This window comes from Pelmatolapia mariae, linkage group LG5 (genome assembly GCF_036321145.2).
Source record: "Pelmatolapia mariae isolate MD_Pm_ZW linkage group LG5, Pm_UMD_F_2, whole genome shotgun sequence".
Taxonomy (NCBI): Eukaryota; Metazoa; Chordata; class Actinopteri; order Cichliformes; family Cichlidae; genus Pelmatolapia; species Pelmatolapia mariae.
Genome location: NC_086231.1, coordinates 37,404,313 through 37,427,116, shown reverse-complemented (window position 1 = coordinate 37,427,116; position 22,804 = coordinate 37,404,313). Strand labels below are relative to the sequence as shown.

The 22,804-nt window shown below is 43.1% G+C and overlaps 1 protein-coding gene across 2 annotated transcripts in view; it reads left to right on the top strand.

Moving 5' to 3' along the window:
* Window positions 1–22,804, top strand: part of cadpsa (Ca2+-dependent activator protein for secretion a) — a 318,715-nt gene that overhangs the window by 40,693 nt on the left and 255,218 nt on the right. For both annotated transcript variants that reach the window (XM_063474914.1, XM_063474915.1), the window contains exon 3: window positions 12,026–12,358. In XM_063474914.1, coding sequence (XP_063330984.1) covers window positions 12,026–12,358 — 333 coding nt within the window. The remainder of the gene's footprint in view (window positions 1–12,025; window positions 12,359–22,804) is intronic.

The following is a 22,804-nucleotide window of genomic DNA, read 5'->3' as shown; positions in this document are numbered from 1 at the left end:
CTACAATGTTGCGTGGAAATCAGGGGCGGTATCTCTGGATTGGTACATCAGAGTGTTGGTTCCCATCTTTAAGAAGGGGGATGAGGATGTGTTCCAACTGTAGGGGGATCACACACCTCAGCCTCCCTGGGACAGTCTATGCCAGGTGCTGGAAAGGAGAGTCCGTTCGTTAGTCGAACCTCAGATACAGGAGGAACAATGCGGTTTCTGCCCTGGTCGTGGACCACTGGATCAGCTCTTTACCAGCTCAAGGATACTTGAGGGTGCATGTGAGTTTGCTCAACCAGACTACCTGTGTTTTGTGGAGCTGGGGAAGGCATTCATCCGTGTCCCTCAGTGTCCTGTGAGAGGTTCTTTGGGAGTATAGGGTATCTGGCCTATTGTTACAGGCCATTTGATCCTTATACAACCATTGCAAGAGCCTGGTCTGTATAGCTGGCAAGAAGTCAGACTTGTTGGTGGTTGGTGATGGACTTCGCCGGGGTTGCCCCTTTGTCACCAATTCTGCTTGTAATTTTTATGGACAGAATTTCTAGGCATAGCCAAGTGGCAGAAGGCTTTTGCTTGGGTGGTCTCAGAATCTCATCTCTGCTTTTCGCAGATGATGTGGTTCTGTTGGCTTCTTCGAGTGAAGGCCTCTAGCTCACACTGAAATGGTTTGTGGCCGAGTGTGAAGCGGTGGGAATGAGAATCAGCACCTCCAAATCTGAGGCCACGGTCTTGAGCCAAAAGGGTGGAGTGCTCACTCCCGGTCAGGGATGAGTTCCTGCCCCAAGTGGAGGAGTTTAAGTGTCTCGGGGTCTTGTTCACGAGTGACGGGAGAAGGGAACAAGAGATCGACAGATGGATTGCCACTGCGGCTTCAGTGATACAAACGCTGTACAGGTCCGTCATGGTGAAGAGAGAGCTGAGTGTAAAAGCAAAGCTCTGAATTTACCGATCGACCTTGAGGTTGAGGTGGTTCAGGCGTTCCCGCGGACAAGCTGGAGGAGGTGACCGGGGAGAAGGAGGTCTGGGCTTCTCTGCTTAGGCTGCTGCCCCCGTGACCCGGCCCTGGATAAGCTGAAGAAAATGGGTGGATGGATCATATTTGGTCTGAAGCTCCATGCAAGATCTGGCCTCATGGGGTGAGGCTGATTATGACAAAGGTAGTGGATTAGCACAAAACTGCATGAGAGGAGCTTGCTGAATGCAGCTGGGACCACAGTCACCAATAACACTACTGGTAACACACTAGGCCATAATAAATGGACTGGTTCTTATAAAGTGCTTTTCTACTCTGAGTACTCAAAGATCTTTAATACAACTTGCCTCATTCACCCATTCATACCCATTCACACAAGTACTTTTTTTTCTATGCTCTTTGTATGTAAGTGCTTTCTATCTAACATACACACATTCATACTCCAATGGATGCATCAGAGAGCAACTTGTGGTTAGTATTTCACCCAAGGATGTTTGGCATGCGGATTGCTATTGCCCTGTGGGATACAGGCTGCTCTGTATATCTGTCAAGGCCCCATTATAGCCACTGTAATGGTTGCTTCACTCGCCGCCGCAACATTTTCCCCACAGTCATTTGAATATATACTTGCCATTAAAGCACAGGAAGTCTCTAGATCCTGGTGAGGTGGATCAGTGAATCAGGAGGTAGAGCAGGTAACCTACTGCTTGGAAGGTTGGTGGCTTGATCCTCGTCTGTTCCAGTCTGCATGCCGAGGTTCTAAGAAGGATTGCAAGAGTTGCTACTCCACCTGTGTGGTTTAAGGATTTCCGTAAGGTGTTGAGTGATCAGTGAGATACTTGGTTACAAGTTGAACAGCCACAAGGAGTACAACCCGTTCTCACTCCCAAATCGTAACATTTTACGCTAGGTGACAAATCGTCAACATATTACGTTTTCGGGCACCCAAGGCGTTCCTACGTCACGACATCGGAAAACTGCGGACACATGAGAACCGTTTGGACTCAATCTACACATCTTCGCTTTTTCCCTTAAAATCGCTTTAGAAAACACTATTTCACCTCATTAAAGTGCTGGTTAAGGTTAGGAATAAGGTTATGGTTAGGTTTAGCGATAAGGTTAGGTTTAGGCTTAGGTATACGGTTATGGTTAGGTTTAGGCATAAGGTTATGGTTAGGTTTAGGGATAAGGTTAGGTTTAGGCGTAGGGATACGGTTATGGTTAAGGTTAGGAATAAAGTTATGGTTAGGCATAAGGTTATGGTTAAGGTTAGGCATAAGGTTATGGTTAGGCTTAGTGATAAGGTTAAGTTTAGGGCTGCAGTACAGGGCTGGAAACCGCCGTGTACCATAACAACGTGGAAGGTCACCTTTCGCGTTCCTCAGGAACGCCGCAGGACGTGACAAAACGTCGGGATGTTACGCCTCGGGAGTGAGAACGGGCTCAGGAGTAACACCCTCCATAGAGAAGGAGACTAGAGGCCAAAATCACAGTAGCACGGAGATGCAGAAAGGTGCAATAAAAAGTAAGCAAGCTGTCCACACCTGAGCCCTTGGAAAAACAAAACTCATAGCTTTGGGCAGCGCGCTTGAAGAGGCACAGCAGAGAGATAGAAGGCAGATTAAACCAGCTGTTCTCCACAAAATCAGCATCTTTTTGAATTCAGTTGTGTACATCCACAAAGAGTAGCAGGTCAGCTGATCACAGCCTGTAAATTAAAAAATCTACTGGAACTCTCAACAGAAATTATTGTCTCATTTTTCTCCATGCTGAGCTATTACAACTGATTTTAGTGTTCACCCACTGGCTGAATCCCACTTTAACCTCTGCCTCTAAACAGAAAAATGAGTAGGGACAAGTCACCCTCAGGCAACAGAAAATAGAGCTTTTTCAAAAACTTACCTGATTCACGCTGAGTAACTTTATTACAATTAAAGTTAGGAATACAAACTACTAATACTATTTTATTATTGCATTAATATGGGACAAGGTTCAGTTCAGCTATGCATAAAAATAGATGGTAGAAATGTTCTTTAAGGAGCTACTTTTACTTTCTGACTCTGAGCACATTTCAGAGCTGGTACTTTTTCACTTTTACTTCAGTAAAGAAGTTAATCAGTAACTTTTACTGGAGTATTTTTTAACACTAGTATCTCTACTTCTACTTAAGTACTTTTTTTAAGTTAAGTACTTTTGCCACCTCTGCCAGTGCTGAGAGGACACATTTCCAAGAGCAAACACACTTGTTCTGTGCTGAGAGTGGTCGCGTTGCAGAGTTTGGGGTCATCCTGCGATCTCGTAAGAACTACCTGCACTGCTTTAGTAACTGGAACACAAGTGACGAGAACTGTAACATCAAATGAGACCATTGTTTAATCTGCCTCCATAATAACATCTCTCACCTTCTCAACAAAATCCAGTGTGTTCTGGATGTTGTGTTTTCAGTTGCCTACCACAAGTCAAGGAAGCCATCTACATAAAAAAGGGAAATACCATCTCTGAATTGAGGAGGTGACCTAAGGGTATATCTTTCACAATCTTACAATCCTGTGATTGCAGCCATTACCCAACTCTCTCTGAATGGTGCTCGTGGTCATTCATTAAGCATTACAAGCATATCATTAATTAATGTAGGGGAAACCTGCATTCAGCCGAGACTGAAGAAGTCACTTGGATAAGTGACAAAGCGTTTTTCCCACTGAAAACATTATGTCCAGATGAACAGAATCACCTTTTTTAGATTAGCACTGTGAGGAAATCAACACAGACACAGAAATCTATCATTCCTCATTAGGAGAAGCAGCAAAAACCAGAGTGAGTGAACATAAGCTAACGTTAATGGTGTGATCTAACTAGCTACCAAGCATAAATACACTGATCAGTGTGCTGCCCTGACATTGGTGTTAGCTGACATTGGTGTTAGCTGGGATATTTGACGTATATTCAGTCAACATCAACAGTGTCTCCTCACTCAGTTTGTCCCACTGTTGGCAGTAAAAGAGGACTGTTAGTTCATCTCTGAGCCCTCACTTTGAACTACAGCACTGTCACTCAGGGACATCAGTACATCACTTTAAATTACACTAAACCAAAATCTAGCTCAGCACCTTCATGCTGATTTACATGCTGTGAATTAAAGGTTGCGGCTCTCAGTATATTTGTGAAAATATCAGTGTCCACATTTTTGAATATTTTGTTCCTCAAATGTAAATTTCAAAAACAAGTGTATTTAAAAAATTTTAAGTGAAAATTTGAAAATACAAGTACATTTTTTTGTACACATCCTTACTTTTTATTCTACTAGCTCTCACATTTTGCAGCATATATACCTGCATACATTTTAGCTGTCATAGTCTATGTTAGCTAAGTAGGTATCTAGCCTAAATAATCTTATTATTTCTAACCTTTGATTTTCAATTCTAACTGGGCTATTTGACTGACGTTCAAGGCAGATTTTCCTCGCCCCATCCACCTCCTCCAGCTTATCCAGGGAACACTGAGGCGTTCTAGACCAGGAGAGTGATGTAATCTCTTCATTTTTACATTCAGCTCGCTCTTAACTTTGACAGACTGGATGTGGCCCCAATTCGTCTGTGAATCTCTTGCTCCCTTCTCCCCTCACTCGTGAGTAAGACTACAACATATCTAAACTCCTCCATTTGGAGCGGCTCAACTCATCTCTGGAGTTGAGTGGGCATTCCACCCTTTTCCAGCTGAGGACCATGGCCTGGGCACTCAAGTGCGAACCACTCAAGAGTGAACTGGAGGCCAAGATGAAGCCAAGAGAACCACATTTTCTGCAAAAAGCAGAAATGAAATAGGTAGGCTGACGACTGTGTAGAGTGTGTAGTCACCCTGTAGTTGGAGCACACCCTCTAGTTCCCCTTCTTACTGATGGGAACCACCACCCCAGTCTGCCAATACAAAGGCACCAGAGGTCCAGAGGTCCATGCAATGTTGTAGAGATATGTCATCCAAGCGTACAACATCCAGAGGCAAACCTCGTCCACCCCAGACCATATCATCAAGCAGTTGCTTAACTACCTCAGTGACCTCACACCTAGTGAGTTGCCCCCCTTGTCCCCAAACTCTTCCTCTACAGAAGGCATGTCATTGGGATTAAGGAGCACCTGAAAATATTCCTTCCACCACTCAACTATATCCTCAGCTGAGGTCACCAGTACCTCACTCCTACTATCCTACTATACACCTTGTGAGTAGAGCACCACTTTCCGCTACAGAGTTGCCCGATTGGTTTGACAGAATCAATTTAAGGCAAACCAAAAGTATTGTTCCAAAAGTTATGTCTTCTATGATGTGTTTCTTATGTTGGTTATCAATAACTGTTGTAATACTATTGTCACAGCGAGTGGGATGAGCCGTGTGGGGAAAAATAAAGGAGGATCCAAATGTAGACACTCGCTGATATGTGAAGGTGGTTTATTGAAAATATAAAGCATGGTGTGAACAATGACAGAACGGAACAAAAGCTAAACTATACTGGGAAAAAACTAAACTACAAAACTACAAACCTGAACATGAAGGAAAGTAGACGAGGGTAGATGATGGTTGATAGCAGGGAAAACACACAGTAGATTCACAGACGGACCAGCGACTACAACATAAGAAGACACAACTTAAATACACACAGAAGAACACGGGGAGATTACACACAGGTGGGGAACACAGCTGGAAGTGATTGACAAGACGAGACAAGGGAGGCAAAACTGAATACACTCACATAAGACACGGACTTTCACAATAAAACAGGAAACAAGAAACCATTACACAAAGACGCAGACTAGACACAGAACTAAACCTACACTAAACATGAGACACAACCTAAGAACTAATCTCTTAACAAGCATAACTGAACATAGATTAATAATAATAACAATAACCAACAAAGCACCACAGGAGAATGAGAAAAGAATCCATAATGCAAAAATCACACCAAAACCTGAGAACTTAAACTACTGGGTCAAAAATGAGCCAGAACCGTGACAACTATTCAGTCAAAAACAAATGCTTTCTGTAACAACATCACTCTCGCGATAGTGGGATGGAAAAACATCCTTTTAACAGGAAGGAACCTCTGGCAGAACCAGGTTCTGGTGCGGCAGTTATCTGCCGCAACCAGCTGGGGGGGAGGGGAATGAAGCAATGAAGCAAAGACATATATTTAAACTTGGTCTTTGTATATGAATGAAAGGCAGCAGGTAGAATGAGGAGCAGCTCTATGCAAACTGAACAGGGATAGCATATGAAGGTAACACATGAACAAGAGAGAACAAAGCATTTATAGAGCTCATTTTGGAAAAGCAAATGTGGTTTGGTACAAAACCGTGTTCAGATCACAATTCTGATTGCGAAAGCTGCTAGACAGGACAGGCTTTAAGAAAGGAAAAACTGAACAGGGAGCAAGTGAGCACAGGGAATGGAGCTTGGATGGTGGTTGTTGAGGAATATATACACATATATATATATGTTTTCTTAGTGCTTATTTTCTGATTATTTTGTTTATGTTTTTTAATAACAGGCCAGCTTTGACTCACAAACCAGTTGCTCAGCCAGACTGGAACCGTGCATAACAGGAAGTCTTTTGTAGAGATGCAGAGGCAGTATATTAAGAACAGGAAACAGATGCAGACAGAAAAGCAGAACTAAGCAACGCGCACACACACACACATCAAGTAAGGGCAGAAGTAAAGAAGTTGTTTTGATCGAAACTGTGTGACGCGGACGTACTAAAATAACATGAGGAGCTAGGGTGCAGACGGTTTTGCAGCTATAGGGCAGACATGTAGTATTGAAATAGATCAAGGGACGGTTTAGTAGGGGAGGAGCGAGCAGATTATAACATAGGTGATATGCTTGTAATGCTTTAGATCTGCAGGGGGCTTCACTGTGCGTATCTCCTTTTCCGGAAATGAATAAATAAAATGATTGAAAAGTTTTGACCACACTGAGTCGTGTTTTCTCTGTCCAGTAAAAGAATAAAAAGAACGGGATTCAATACTTGGTGCCAAAAGCCCGGGATTCTTTTACAGCTGAGAGGACAAATTTGGCCCAAGGTGGGATCGTGAAATGAGGCGAACAGAGGACCGGTCCAATAGAATTTAAAGGTAAGCACCACCTGTTAAAGCAAAGTGTGCATATTGGATGAATTCTAAATTATCTGTTCGCTGAGTTAATGATCTTCACTGTTAAATTGGCTCAGTAGTGTTGAAACATTAGAACAAGAGATTTTTGCTAAGAACTGCAGGTTGATGTTTAAGTCTGCTGCAAAGTTATTTTAAGTGTCTGTGCAAAGTTGTCTTCACGTGTTGCCGTGGAAGTATAATAAATTTTACAATAGGCCAGCAGGCGTTGGACGTCGGCCGCAGGTACGGTGTTAAAGTTACCAATTTGATTCTAGTACGAGAGTTCGACTCTTAAGAGCGCGAAGTGCAGCTTTGGCAAGCCACCTCTCTTGGACGCAAGAGCGGATCCGGTGGAACTGGGTGCCAGGTCGGAAATTCCTCGGGATTTGCACCCCGTTAATTACCAATGGTCTGTTGTTTGGATGACGTGAGCAGATCACTTTCTCTGTCAGGGACGGAGTTTCGCTCTGATTGGAAAGCAGAAGTTGGACTTCGGGGGGAGAGTTTGGACGACAGGGTTGGACCCGGGCATTGATTAGAGCTGGTTGTTTCAGTCCCCAGTGATGCTTTTAAATTTATCTGTGGTTAAAAGTTGTGAACCCCTCTTAAATTAATGACGTGGGCATAGGAGGTTGGACCCGGGCGTAGGACGCCAAGAAACCCACGAGGGACCCACGGTGCTTCGGCTTGTGTGCAATTGTGTTGATTGTGTTTGTGTAATTGGCTGTTTGTTTATTGTGCATGGTTGGAAGTCTAAAGCGGTTAGTACATACTTGTGTGAAGCTGTTCAGTTTGTGTGCGTGGCTGAGGGTGCATTCGTTTTATATTGAAAGTGAGTGGAATTACAGAGGGTACAGTATATAGTGTGTGAACATTGTAACAAGAGTTTGATTAGGGTGAAGAAACTCAGGAAATGCAGTGATGTGAAGAGTGTGTGTGTATGAAAAACGCTGTGTGTGTATGTGTCTGTGACAGGAAGTGAAAATGTCTGCATGCAGTCTGAAAGGAAATTGCCTGATATGTGTGCAACGAGTGAGAGAGAGACGTTTTAAAATGTAGATAGAAGAATTAGAGAATGAAAGTGTTAATAATTAGTGATGAAAATGATATCAAATAAATGTCTTAGTGTGTTAATACAGGTGCCCATGGACTTGGCTCAACCTCCTCCATGAGTACAGCGGCAAAATGATAGATTAACCTAACTGGAACGACAAACAGGCCAGGTTTTGGCTGAAAATTTCACAGCTTCACCTCTCATCCTGTGCTTATCCTGAGAAGAAGCTATAAGGACGGTCAATCTCTCACTGAAGACTAAAGGCAGCTCCGGAACAACAGAGTCGACTTCAAGAATCAACAACAGACAACAGACAGCAATAATGACCTAAAACTCTGAAGGGTCCAGAAGCATGTACAAATACCATGGTGAAGGGAAGCATGCGTTCTTAATCACAAGCTGGGAGTTTACCAGTGACATGATTGTGTGAATGGACCTGATGGGACTGTCTGAGTTTCACATTTGCCATGCTGGGAGTTAACCGGCAAAATAAGAGACTGAAAACGAACAGAGAAGAAGAAACAGCTCATTGGGTGTATCATTGCTGCAGATCTTGGGGAGCAGGAATCAACTGTGAGAAGAGAAGACAAGGGCTTGGATGAGAGATGAAGGCTGGTGTTGTTAAAGTGAGAGCATATGAAAATTGGGTTGAAAATTGAGGCTGACTGACTTGTGGAGGTTGAGAAAGTGTCTAGACCCTTGCAACAGAAAGGTAAATAAAATAAATAAATAAATAAATAAACTAATAATTACATAAATGAATAGAAAACATACATACACAAATAGAAACATGTGAAATTATTTTTGGAGAGAATAAGGAGCTGGGGGAGACAGTTTGCATGCACAGCTCAACGCCAATATGCATGCATTAATCTGAATACAAATCCATACACGCAATGAAGATCAGCTTACACTCATGAATGCTAATATATCACATAAATGCTAAATAGTGTAGATTTAACAGACACTTGCTATCAGATGCTGAGGTTATCCATCGCTGAGAAATAGCTCAAGTTGGACGACAACAGGTTGACTTTTGTGAAAAGGAAAACAGACTGTTATGACCAACCAGTGATCAAACAATAAATTTATTTTTAAAATAGTAAATTGTGAGAGGTCTTTTGCTAATTGAGCAACACCAGTGATTACTGTATGAAGAAATTTTAATTTTGCGGTAATATTTTGAATATGCATTTCTGTTGTTTGGCCAAGTGGGAGAGCTATATGTGAATATGCAAATTAGTTGAGTGTTCTTAGATTAGGGAAAGATGATTTGGTTTCACAAGTGAATAGAGTACAAGAGAGGGTTGAATGAGTGGAGACATTAAAAAAAGAGTTCCTGTTTTGGGTGTATGAGTGAAGCTTGTACTGAGAGAAATATATATCTGACTGTGTGAGAAGAATTGCTTGGTAAAATACATGATAGTATGGTACAGGAAAATTAAATAAAGTGGTTCGGTCTGTGACTAAAAGGATAGCAGGCAAGTGGTAGGTGAGGGAATGACAGTTGATAGATGGCTGATGAGCAAGCTGGTTGATAAGTATAGTGAAGAACAAATCAAGCTAGAAAGTTTTAAAGTTTGAAATTCATCCACAATTACCAACTGTAGTCATTGTGAAGCAACAACTGGGTTGTAGTCAAAAAGCCACCACATAGATGTGAGCTAATCAATGTCTAAAATGATTATATAAACTAATACCTGTTTTTCTTCTGCTTTAGCAAGTTCAGTGAGCGTGGAAGATGAAATTTCTTGAAAAGCCCAAAAAATTACTGAAATAAAGACATAAAAGACCAAGACAGGTCCTGGAAATGTGCAAATAAAGTGTGTCTGTGAAATATGGTGTGGAAATTCTTCTTTTTAAATGCACCCGGGAAACAGAGATGCACACATAATCAATGTAGTGTTTTTTTTTTTTTTGTCAAATTGAATAGTAATATTCGTTAAGCATACACTGAGATTAACTTGGTTTGGTTTACTTTTAGCATATTTTGTTATAAAAATGGGCAAGTCAGCATGCAGGTAAACAACATTTGTCAGAGTTAAAGGTTATTACAATCCCTAAGTAAGTAGGGAAGGGTTCAGTGTCTTCCTTTACTGCCAGCACTGGGGAAAACTGAGTAAGAAAGCGCTGCTTCCATGTCGATTGAATGTCTGTCAAATATCCAAGCTAAAACTACGGTCACAGCAGCATGTGGAATGCTAGATATCTAGTTAGCCGAACATATGTATAGTTGGCTAATCTCATCTAATGGACCAAAATAAAGCTTTGACGCAAACACATTGTGGTGTATGTGCAAGGTGGTGAGAGAGAAAGAGTCTGCCTCATGTTGTAATTGGTTTAATTTTTTTTTTTTTACATATTGTCATATTTTATTCTACAAATTTTCTCACCAAGTTCTTGCAAGCTCTTTTGTAACATATTTGTTTTCATACAGACCTGCAAACTCTTGACTCTATAAGACCTTTGAAGGTCTGGAATTAAGGTCTGGAATTAAGTTAAAACTCAATTCTTTATAGATAAATAACCTAATTCTAAAATGACATATTAGAGAGTCCACATGTTGTGCAGATTTTTACTTGTGTCACTGTTTTGTTAGGTTTAGGCAAAAAATGTCATCCTTTGTAATAAAAAAAGAAAAAAAATCCTTTCATGTAATTAACATAATAGAAGGCAAACTTCAAACTACTTTTTGAACAGGTCACTTTAGTGTTATTTAGGACATTTTAAACTCATTTACTTCTACGTCATCATCTACATGAGAACCAGTCATTTTAATCGCTTTAGAAACCCTAAGCTTGGCAGGGGCCTGGTGCCTGTCGCTCGGTCAGGCCTCTTCCGGGGCAAAGGGGGCCCTCGAACCTCCGGCCTCGGGGCCTGCAGCTCGGTTCACTCTGGCACAGCTGGCTGCCGGCAGAGCCGGCGGGCGCGCCAGTGCAGCCCCCTCTGGCTTCTGCTCCGTGGCTACTGGGTGACCCCTCGTCTGGGGATCTCCTCAGCCCTTCCCAGGAGGGTGGCACGGATGCCCCTCCGGTGGTACTCCTTGGGCTCTCGCACTCTGGGGTCATGCCCTGGGGGACGGGGCTATGGCCCTCCACACCCTCTAGCAGACCGTTACATGGGGAAACCTCCTGTATACAAGCGCGCTGATCCACACGGGTGTGCACATCGGTGTTCACTGTTCGTAGACATAAACTACACCTTTCTTAGCTGCTACTTCAAAGCACATTGTGCGCTGTCTGTGCTGCACAACAACATTCAATATTTAGTATTTATTGCTGTTTACACTTAGCTAGATTAACATGATGGTGTTGTGTTTAGTATGTTGCTTTGTTTTTTTTTTGCTTGTTTTCTCTTCTTTTTCTCTCAACAGGTGATCCAGGAGATTTTTTTTTTCTCTTTGTCTTTGTAAGTGCCCTTTCTCACTGTCCCTCTTCCCTTCTGTTTTTCTTTTCCTTCCTCTCTTTCTTTCTCCCTTTCCTATCCCCCAATTATGTCTGTCTCATCTGTAACTACTGAAAATAAAATAAATAATAACAACAAAAGTTGATCAAATGGACCAATACGGCAATGCCATGATGATCCATTTGGCAAAATAAATCCATTTGGTATCCTTGTTGGTCTTCAGACAACAATTCTGACGGCTAAAGAACCAAATGGGACAGACAAAAAAAAAAAAAAAAAAAAAAGAAACCCTAAGCTTCATTCCTTTGATCACACACACATTCGTCCAGTACTTCATTGTACAGCAATTTATTATAGCATAAGAAGTCTCTGTGTTTATCAAGAGTTGATGTTAAAGTTGTGCTCTTGTAAAACCTACTTTAAAACAAACTGATCTAATGGTTTGCAAATTCATTGCAGGTGTTCCTGAAAAGTGACCGTGTGTCCCGGATGGTGCAGAGTGGCGGCTGCTCAGCTAGTGACTCTCGGGAGGTTTTTAAGAAGCACATAGAGAAACGTGTGCGCAGCTTACCTGAAATCGATGGGCTAAGCAAAGAAACAGTGCTGAGCTCCTGGATGGCTAAATTTGACACCATCTACCGAGGTGAAGAGGACCCCAGGAAACACCAGCAGCGTGTAACAACCAGTGCTGCCTCTGAACTCATCCTTAGCAAGGACCAACTATATGAGATGTTCCAGCAGATCCTGGGTATCAAGAAGTTTGAGCACCAGCTCCTTTATAATGCCTGTCAGGTCAGTAAATTAACAGATTTTTGTAGGGAAAATATAAGTTTGCTGTTGTCTATAATTTAACTTCCACCTTTTTAGACCTTACTGTTGAATGTGGAACGTTAGTTGGTGAGGGTGGCCATGCCAGAAAAAGAATTGACAACCTTTGTTCTTGAGATTTGGAAACAGAAGTACTGATTTTGAAACAATTAGATCATATAAGGTCACGAGAACTAAAGTTGTTGAGTAGTTCAGTCAAAAGATACTTGCCTAAACAGTGCCTTGGAACTTCTTGGAACTTGTGACTTAATGCAAATAACTCCACAAAAAAGTAAGCCAGAAGAAGCTGTCTTTCTTTCTCTGTGAATTTAATATTGGCAGCCGTAATGACAAGACAAAAGCAAGACATGATCAGTGAAGGCATACAGGCATCACCGCAGTCATCAGTTATTTTAAGAAACATATTTTTTCACGTTTCCTATAGCTTTAGTTTAGACAACCAAGAGAGCTAGTACTAAAGTCCCTTTTCCATTAGTAGATACTCAGATCGACTCACCACAGATTGCCACAACTTGACTCGGATCAACTGGTTTTCCATTACAAAAAAGTAACAGTCATAGCATCATTGTCACTGTCATTGCTTCCATACAGAGATGATCCAATATTAAAATGATAGTTATTGCATCCCTGCCGTCACATGCATGTGAACTTGAGTGACATCTCATTCTTAATCTATAGGGTGTAATATGATGGTGGGGAGGAAGAGCAGGCAGGTCTTCTTACACCCCCATTTCCTGCACCCTCTCTGGGGCTGGGGTTGGCTGATGATCTGGTTATAGAGTCGCTGGCTGCCCCAGAGAGTGGAAGGATATGTGTCTTTGTGCAGTTCCTGTGTGTATGTGTGTGTGTGTGTGTGTGTGTTTGTCTGTGTGTGTGTTTGTCTGCGTGGGACTAGGCCTGGGTGTGGGTCTTCCTGAGCCTTAGTCCCTCTTTGACATTGTTATTGAGGGTGAAATAATTCCCCTCCCCGCTGCTCCACACTGGTTGTTGCTCCCCCTGGGACTTGGGCACTTGAGCCCCTTTATCCATTAGTACCTACTCGGATCGACTCACCATGGATCGCCACAACTCAGCTTGGATCGCCTGGTTCTCCATTACAATCCAGTACTATCTTATGTGCATGGTTGTCCTCAAAGCAACGCTGATGAGCGTCCCATGACATAATTAGTACAGTGGCTTGCAAAAGTATTCGGCCCCCTTGAACTTGTCCACATTTTGTCACATTGCAGCCACAAACATGAATCAGTTTCATTGGAATTCCACGTGAAAGACCAATACAAAGTGGTGTACACGTGAGAAGTGGAACGAAAATCAGACATGATTCCAAACATTTTTTACAAATAAATAACTGAAAAGTGGGGTGTGTGTAATTATTCAGCCCCCTTTGGTCTGAGTGCAGTCAGTTGCCCATAGACATTGCCTGATGAGTGCTAATGACTAAATAGAGTGCACCTGTGTGTAATCTAATGTCAGTACAAATACAGCTGCTCTGTGATGGCCTCAGAGGTTGTCTAACAGAATATTGGGAGCAACAACACCATGAAGTCCAAAGAACACACCAGACAGGTCAGGGATAAAGTTATTGAGAAATTTAAAGCAGGCTTAGGCTACAAAAAGATTTCCCAAGCCTTGAACATCCCACGGAGCACTGTTCAAGCCATCATTCAGAAATGGAAGGAGTATGGCACAACTGTAAACCTACCAAGACAAGGCCGTCCACCTAAACTCACAGGCCGAACAAGGAGAGCGCTGATCAGAAATGCAGCCAAGAGGCCCATGGTGACTCTGGACGAGCTGCAGAGATCTACAGCTCAGGTGGGAGAATCTGTCCATAGGACAACTATTAGTCGTGCACTGCACAAAGTTGGCCTTTATGGAAGAGTGGCAAGAAGAAAGCCATTGTTAACAGAAAACCATAAGAAGTCCCGTTTGCAGTTTGCCACAAGCCATGTGGGGGACACAGCAAACATGTGGAAGAAGGTGCTCTGGTCAGATGAGACCAAAATGCAAAACGCTATGTGTGGCGGAAAACTAACACTGCACATCACTCTGAACACACCATCCCCACTGTCAAATATGGTGGTGGCAGCATCATGCTCTGGGGGTGCTTCTCTTCAGCAGGGACAGGGAAGCTGGTCAGAGTTGATGGGAAGATGGATGGAGCCAAATACAGGGCAATCTTGGAAGAAAACCTCTTGGAGTCTGCAAAAGACTTGAGACTGGGGCGGAGGTTCACCTTTCAGCAGGACAATGACCCTAAACATAAAGCCAGGGCAGCAATGAAATGGTTTCAAACAAAACATATCCATGTGTTAGAATGGCCCAGTCAAAGTCCAGATCTAAATCCAATCCAGAATCTGTGGCAAGATCTGAAAACTGCTGTTCACAAACGCTGTCCATCTAATCTGACTGAGCTGGAGCTGTTTTGCAAAGAAGAATAGGCAAGGATTTCAGTCTGTAGATGTGCAAAGCTGGTAGAGACATACCCTAAAAGACTGGCAGCTGGAATTGCAGCAAAAGGTGGTTTTACAAAGTATTGACTCAGGGGGCTGAATAATTACGCACACCCCACTTTGCAGTTAGTTATTTGTAAAAAATGTTTGGAATCATGTATGATTTTCGTTCCACTTCTCACGTGTACACCACTTTGTATTGGTCTTTCACGTGGAATTCCAATAACATTGATTCATGTTTGTGGCTGTAATGTGACAAAATGTGGAAAAGTTCAAGGGGGCTGAATACTTTTGCAAGCCACTCTATGTGACATGAACGCTACAAGAAAGGTTGATGTCAAAGCGACGATATATCTGGTGCTCGATCTGTGGCTTTTCATCAGACTTGGGGACCACGGTGTTGTTGGTTTTTTGTAGCCAGTTCCCTCATTTCAAAAATGGTGGTTTTAATTTTCATAAATGAGAGGCTCTCATGACTCATTGAGTAATACCACTGACCAGCCAATCGGTGGCATGCAGTCTGACGATGTCCCATTTTATTACCTACTCAGATCGTGTGGAACCCTAAAACCTAATGGAAAACCCCTAAAACTGTGGCAAACAATGCCGAGTCGATCTGAGTAGGTATTAATAGAGTAGACAATGGCACGGCCACGTCCAGACGTCCAGAAACCTTCCTGACCGCTCCGCACATACTATGCAACTTTTTAGCTTTTTACTTGTTTATTACCTTGTTATACATTCCAGGAACTTCTAGTTTTATAGTTTATGAAAGCAGATCCCTTCTCAACATCGGTAACAAGTTTGCACATGTAATCTTGGGCACTTTTAAATCCCACCCATCCTGGCCGACCGAGATACTACGCGGCGCGGCCAACAACAATGGACAGGACGCTCACCCGAGGCGCAGAACAAAGAAAACGTGCTGCCGTTCGGAACAGACTGAGACAGCAGGCGCACCGCGCACCACTGCCCAGTATCCTGCTGGCTAATGTACAATCGTCGGAGAACAAACTAGATGATCTGAGGGCAAGAGTCACCTTCCAACGTGACATGAGGGACTGCAACATTCTGTCCTTCACACAGACATGGCTGACCCCCACCGTGCCGGACCAGGCCATAACGCCGTCGGATTCATTCTTCATGCTCCGTGCGGACAGAATGGCGGAGTCAAACAAAACAAAAGGTGGAATAGTGTGTTTCATGGTAAACAGAAAGTGACGTGACCCCAAGAGCATTTCTACTCTCTCCACCGGCTGCTCGCCACTTCTGGAATACCTGAGCATTAAGTGTCGCCCTTTCTACCTGCCCCGTGAGTTCACCTTGGTAATCGCTACAGTGGTCTACATCCCACCCCAAGCGGACACAGATATGGCTCTATCCAAACTACATGATATGTTAGTGGGATCCGGGCTCAGCCCTCATTGTAGTAGGAGACTTTAATAAAGCGAACCTCGGACAAGTCATGCCGACCAACATGTCACGTGTCCGACGAGGGGAGATAGGATACTGGACCATTGCTACACGCCATACAAGCAGGGCTACAAGGCTGTTTCACACCCGGTCTTTGGGAAGTCTGACCACGCCATTTTCCTCATCCCAGAGTATAAACAACACATTTGGAGGGATGAAGTAACTACGAGGGAGGTGAAACGCTGGTCGGCCCAATCAGAAGCTACGCTACAGGACACGCTCAACGACGTAGACTGGGACATGTTCAGAGCATGCGCGGTCGACATTAATGAGTTTATGGATGTAGCAGTAAGCTTTGTAAACATGCTAGTGGATGAGATCATCCCCACTGCAACAGTCGTGACGTTCCCAAACCAGAAACCGTGGGTGGGCCAGGACCGCCACCTACAACGCGGGTCTCACCACTGGTGATATGAGCGCCCACAAAGCGGCCTCATACGGCGTGCGGCGCGTGGTGAGGGATGCCAGACGCCGGTATCAGGAGCGAGTGGAGTCTCACTTCAGCCGGGGCGACACACGGAGCATGTGGCACAGACTACGCACAATCACGGATTACAAAGCCAGGGACAATGCACCGACCAATGCCCACTCTGCATTCTCCAACGAGCTGAACCAGTTCTATGCCCGTTTTGAGGTTAGCCAGGCGGCTAATTCTAACGATTGCCTGACAACTGAGGACAGTGACGTCAATTTGGAAATCTGTAAATTTCCAGATTGTTTTATTTTATTTTATTTCTGTTTATATAATGTACATAACTCACCCACTTGCTGCACATAATGTCCTCTTTGTATATACTCATTCACTGTATATAAAGTTCTGTCTGTCTCTCTCTTTTTTCTTTGCACAGTCGAGGAGCATATTAGGTCACATTTCACTGTGTGTTATACCTGTATAACCATGCACGTGACAAATAAAGGATCTTGAATCATCTTAATGGAAAAGGAGGCTTTAGGGCTCCATAATACCTGAATGGGCATGGTTGCGATGCCTGATCCCTTGGGGGGTTGTGTTCTGGGGTGGCGTGCTGCTGGGGACTTCACAGCGGTTCGTCTAGGGTCCGGGGCCCGTCCTCTGGGATGTGGGATGGTTGGCTGTCTGCTGCTTCTGGTCCCCTGGCACTCTTGCCCATGGCTGTGGAAACTCCGTTCGGAGCCTACTTCTTCCCTCTGCTTGGGTGAACACACGGTTGTCATTGGAATGTGTGACTGCATGTCTTAATCACTCCTGGGGGATTACGGAAACTGGGGTCTCCTTGGTCTTTCCCTGTCTGCCTCTGGCTAATGATAACATTTTCAAGTATGTTTATGTTTCATGGCAAACGGTCATGAACAGACACATTTCTTCTTTCTTCTTCTCTTGCTTTCTCTCTCCTTCATATATTTTATACAACCGTGGCCACGGAGATGACTGAATTCAATAATTTGGATGGGTGAGTGACTGCTTTAGGCAATGTAGTGTGTCTTGTAAATTACTTCTATAGCAGAACAGCCGTGTAGGTAGAAAAAAATATGCTTGAAACAAGTTACATCTAAGAAGTAGAAAAAGCATTTCCTAGCAAAAATGCAATGTAAATACTGAAAATTTAAAGATACTGCCTGAAATGCTTAAAAATATTTGAAATACTCAGTGCTGAACTTGCTGAATAAACTTAATTTTATAAGATTACCATAATATCAGTGAGCATAAGTGTACAAAGGGGGAGTACAAAAAACTGAAAATGTGCTAAATATAGCCAATAAAGTACCTACTGAGCTTCATTTGCTGAAATTTCCTTCTTCAAAACAAACCAAAAAAAGTAAAACTTGGAACTTGGAGCTTATCCAACTGAAGAAATACAAAAGCAAATCCTGAACAAGAGAAACAGACCTGAAATAAGCTCAATGTGAATCAATAAATTCTAAGCAGGCAGTTTCTTTGACATCACTGCTGAAGAATATTTACATATATGGAGACACAAACACACATGCAGAAACATGTTCACTCTCATTTTTTTATTCTCTGAGGTAATTACATTAATAAACTCTTTTTGAAGAGTTTCATAATAGTAAGGCGAGCAGGTGGAACAGACAAAAGGGAAGCTGAAGAAGAGCCAAGTGTACGAGGGAGTGAGTATGTATGGAGAAGATCAGATATATATGGAGGAGCGAGGTTATGAAGCGCTTTGAAAGTAAGAAGCAGGATCTTGAAATTGACACAGAGGTGAAATTAATCCCATGCAACCGCACACCTAATTGGAACAACCCTGACATACTATAATATGATACCATGACATATATAATAATATGATTAACTTCCCAGATTGGAGTTGTAAAGGAATTAAATACTTGGAACATATATTCGAAGGAACAGACTTCCATTTGACAGACTAGTTATACAGTACAGGATTAACTAGAACAGATTTTTTGGATATCAAAAAAAGAAAAAGAAGTAAAAAAGAAATGTAAACCTAATCAAGCTGAATTACAAACATCATCAAGGGTGATACAATCCTTACTCTCAAAAACAATTCCTTAATCTCAAAGCTCCAAAATTACTGTCTAAGATATACAGGACACACTCCAAAATAGATGTTCAAGATGGATTTTACATCTTCTATCCCTAATATCTAGGGATATTAAACCCCTTATGTCAAACAAGTGATTTATGACCCCCATAAAACGATTTATGACCTAGGAAGTAATAAAGGAAGTAATAAAAGTTTATGGTAGTCATAAAAATATGTTATTAATAAAATTATGATGACAATAAAACTATGATATTAATAAACTTAGGATATTTCATAACTCATTAACGTTCAATAGTTCAAAAAATATGATCATGAATAATATGGATTTTTTCTAATAATAGAGTTTCACATTTCAAGCCAAAAAAGTTTTTATGGCCTTTTTTATAGGCCCGTTCTTGTGTGTGTGTGTGTGTGTGTGTGTGTGTGTGTGTGTGTGTGTGTGTGTGTGTGTGTGTGTGTGTGTGTGAAAATGTGTTAAACCATAGTAAAGTGCTTAGTTAACTGATGCTTTTGTAACAGTGAGTATGGCGAGAGATAGAGGCTGCATGCCCCGATGGAAAACTTTATTACATTTTATTTGCATTTGTTTAATCCGAACTAGGAAATTCAGAATCAAAGTCCAAGTCACAAACTCTCATGATCCCAAAAAACCCCGAGCGTAAGCTCACATTATCTCCCCCTAACCCTAAGCTTTAGGCAAGTTAACAGGGTTCTCCTGAATAAACCCTCCGTCTTTGTTCAAGCTCACAGCACTCCTAACCACCATAGGATAGCTTCCTAGGGTCCCCCCTCTATCCCCAAAACCTTATGCAAGTTAACAGGGATCTCCCTAAAAACCCTTTAGTCTTTCTTCACAGGATCCCTCTTCTCACATCCAGCGCTCAGGGTAAAATGACAATCTGTTTTACTCCCCGTCTGAGCTCCAAAATGCAGCCTAGCTAGTTTGAAACTTTGCACCCATACCAGCTCCGCCTTCGAGACGTGCCTACCTTCACTCGCTACCAATAAGATATCAGCGGGCGGGCCTGACACAGCCAGCCAATCTGCAACAGGTCAATTTTATCATCTCCGCAATAGGTTCGGAGGAGGGGTCAGACTCAGGATGCATAATCTAAGATTTACGCTTCAATTTAACTGAGAAATTAGTAAACAAACCCTAGCCCCTTTTTCCCCCAACAACAACAAAATGACTTTCTGTCTTTCCTTTAACAATATGGATCTCAGAACTGCCAACCTGACCTTGCTCGCCCAGACTCCTGTAACCAGCTACAGGACTTCCGCGACGCTGTCACAAGTCACACGGCTGCATCTTTGCAGGGTTCAACCAGCACCCGCTAATCCACTCAAAGAGAGATTCCTCTGAGCTCAGGAGGTTTTTGGGGCTATGCCTTCAATTTCAGAGAGAGCGAGCTCTATTTCTAACAACTCAAAGCCAGTGAAAATTACGGCCCGCTAACACCGAGAATTGCCTTAACATCGGTTGACTGGGCTGTTTTGAGCCTCATTGCAACACCCGAAGTGCAGAGGAGCTTGCAGGAAACGAGCTCACAACAAGCGCGAACAAGGGATCAACACACCCAGATGTATCCATCCTTCAAACAAGAAGAGCAACAGCAGCCTTTAAATCTGGTGAAAAAATCATCACATACAGCCTGTGGGAGACACAGAGCACGCCATTCTGCCGTTGGTACTGTAGAGCGAACCGTCAGATTACCCAAGACACTTTTACCGATGAATTTCATCTCATCCGGCCCCTTACCGCCACCTCCCCCGCCACTCCTTTTAAAAATTGCATCGCTCAGTTTTCTCCTGACTATCTGACAATGTTTACCGAGGACAGCTTTGGAACCCCTTCAGCTGCTGCTCATGCATGGTTCGAGACTACGCCGCCACCAAGCCTGCCGGCACATGTGGCCACACCGCCTCCAGCGACCCCACCACCAGATCTGGCCTTAATTCAGAAACACTGTCAAGATGTCTGTCAAGGCTGAGAGGTGTCCCATCCCTCGCAGAGACGACATTCTTGTATTTTCCAATTAGAAAAATATTACTTTTTCCGCTACTATGATGTACTCTGTAAAAGATTCTGGAATGGACATTTTACCAACATGTTACAGTGGGGCAAAAAAGTATTTAGTCAGCCACCGATTGTGCAAGTGCCCGCACCTAAAATGATGACAGAGGCCAGTAATTTGCACCAGAGGTACACGTCAACTGTGAGAGACAGAATGTGAAAAAAAAAAATCCATGAATACACATGGTAGGATTTGTAAAGAATTTATTCGTAAATCAGGGTGGCAAATAAGTATTTGGTCAATAACAAAAATACAACTCAATACTTTGTAACATAACCTTTGTTGGCAATAACAGAGGTCAAACGTCTACTATAGGTCTTTACCAGGTTTGCACACACAGTAGCTGGTATTTTGGCCCATTCCTCCATGCAGATCTTCTCCAGAGCAGTGATGTTTTGGGGCTGTCGCCGAGCAACACGGACTTTCAACTCCCGCCACAGATTTTCTATGGGGTTGAGGTCTGGAGACTGGCTAGGCCACTCCAGGACTTTCAAATGCTTCTTACGGAGCCACTCCTTTGTTGCCCGGGCGGTGTGTTTTGGATCATTGTCATGTTGGAAGACCCAGCCGCGTTTCATCTTCAAAGTTCTCACTGATGGAAGGAGGTTTTGGCTCAAAATCTCACGATACATGGCCCCATTCATTCTGTCCTTAACACGGATCAGTCGTCCTGTCCCCTTGGCAGAAAAACAGCCCCATAGCATGATGTTTCCACCCCCATGCTTCACAGTAGGTATGGTGTTCTTGGGATGCAACTCAGTATTCTTCGTCCTCCAAACACGACGAGTTGAGTTTATACCAAAAAGTTCTACTTTGGTTTCATCTGACCACATGACATTCTCCCAATCCTCTGCTGTATCATCCATGTGCTCTCTGGCAAACTTCAGACGGGCCTGGACATGCACTGGCTTCAGCAGCGGAACACGTCTGGCACTGCGGGATCTGATTCCCTGCCGTTTTAGTGTGTTACTGATGGTGACCTTTGTTACTTTGGTCCCAGCTCTCTGCAGGTCATTCACCAGGTCCCCCCGTGTGGTTCTGGGATCTTTGCTCACCGTTCTCATGATCATTTTGACCCCACGGGATGAGATCTTGCGTGGAGCCCCAGATCGTGGGAGATTATCAGTGGTCTTGTATGTCTTCCATTTTCTGATGATTGCTCCCACAGTTGATTTTTTCACACCAAGCTGCTTGCCTATTGTAGATTCACTCTTCCCAGCCTGGTGCAGGTCTACAATACTTTTCCTGGTGTCCTTCGAGAGCTCTTTGGTCTTGGCCATGGCGGAGTTTGGAGTCTGACTGTTTGAGGCTGTGGACAGGTGTCTTTTATACAGATGATGAGTTCGAACAGGTGCCATTCATACAGGTAACGAGTGGGGGACAGAAAAGCGTCTTACAGAAGACGTTACAGGTCTGTGGGAGCCAGGGATTTTCCATGTTTGAGGTGACCAAATACTTATTTGCCACCCTGATTTACGGATAAATTCTTTACAAATCCTACCATGTGTATTCATGGATTTTTTTTTCACATTCTGTCTCTCACAGTTGACGTGTACCTCTGGTGCAAATTACTGGCCTCTGTCATCATTTTAGGTGGGGGCACTTGCACAATCGGTGGCTGACTAAATACTTTTTTGCCCCACTGTATTAGAAATTCTCCAGCTAGAAGGGTTCACACCACCCCCGGCTCAAGTCAGAGGCATTACTCAGGTCTATTTGTTTGAGCTCAGAGACTCCCACGACATTGAGAGGTGGAAGAAATAGAGGCCAGTGTGACCGAGGTCACCAAAACAAACATGCATAAGTCCTGACGGAAAAATACAACTTGTGGCTCGGGGAGTAATGGGTTATTTTTTAATTTCTTTGTTTTTTTCTTTCATGTGAATTTTTTCTAGATTTTTA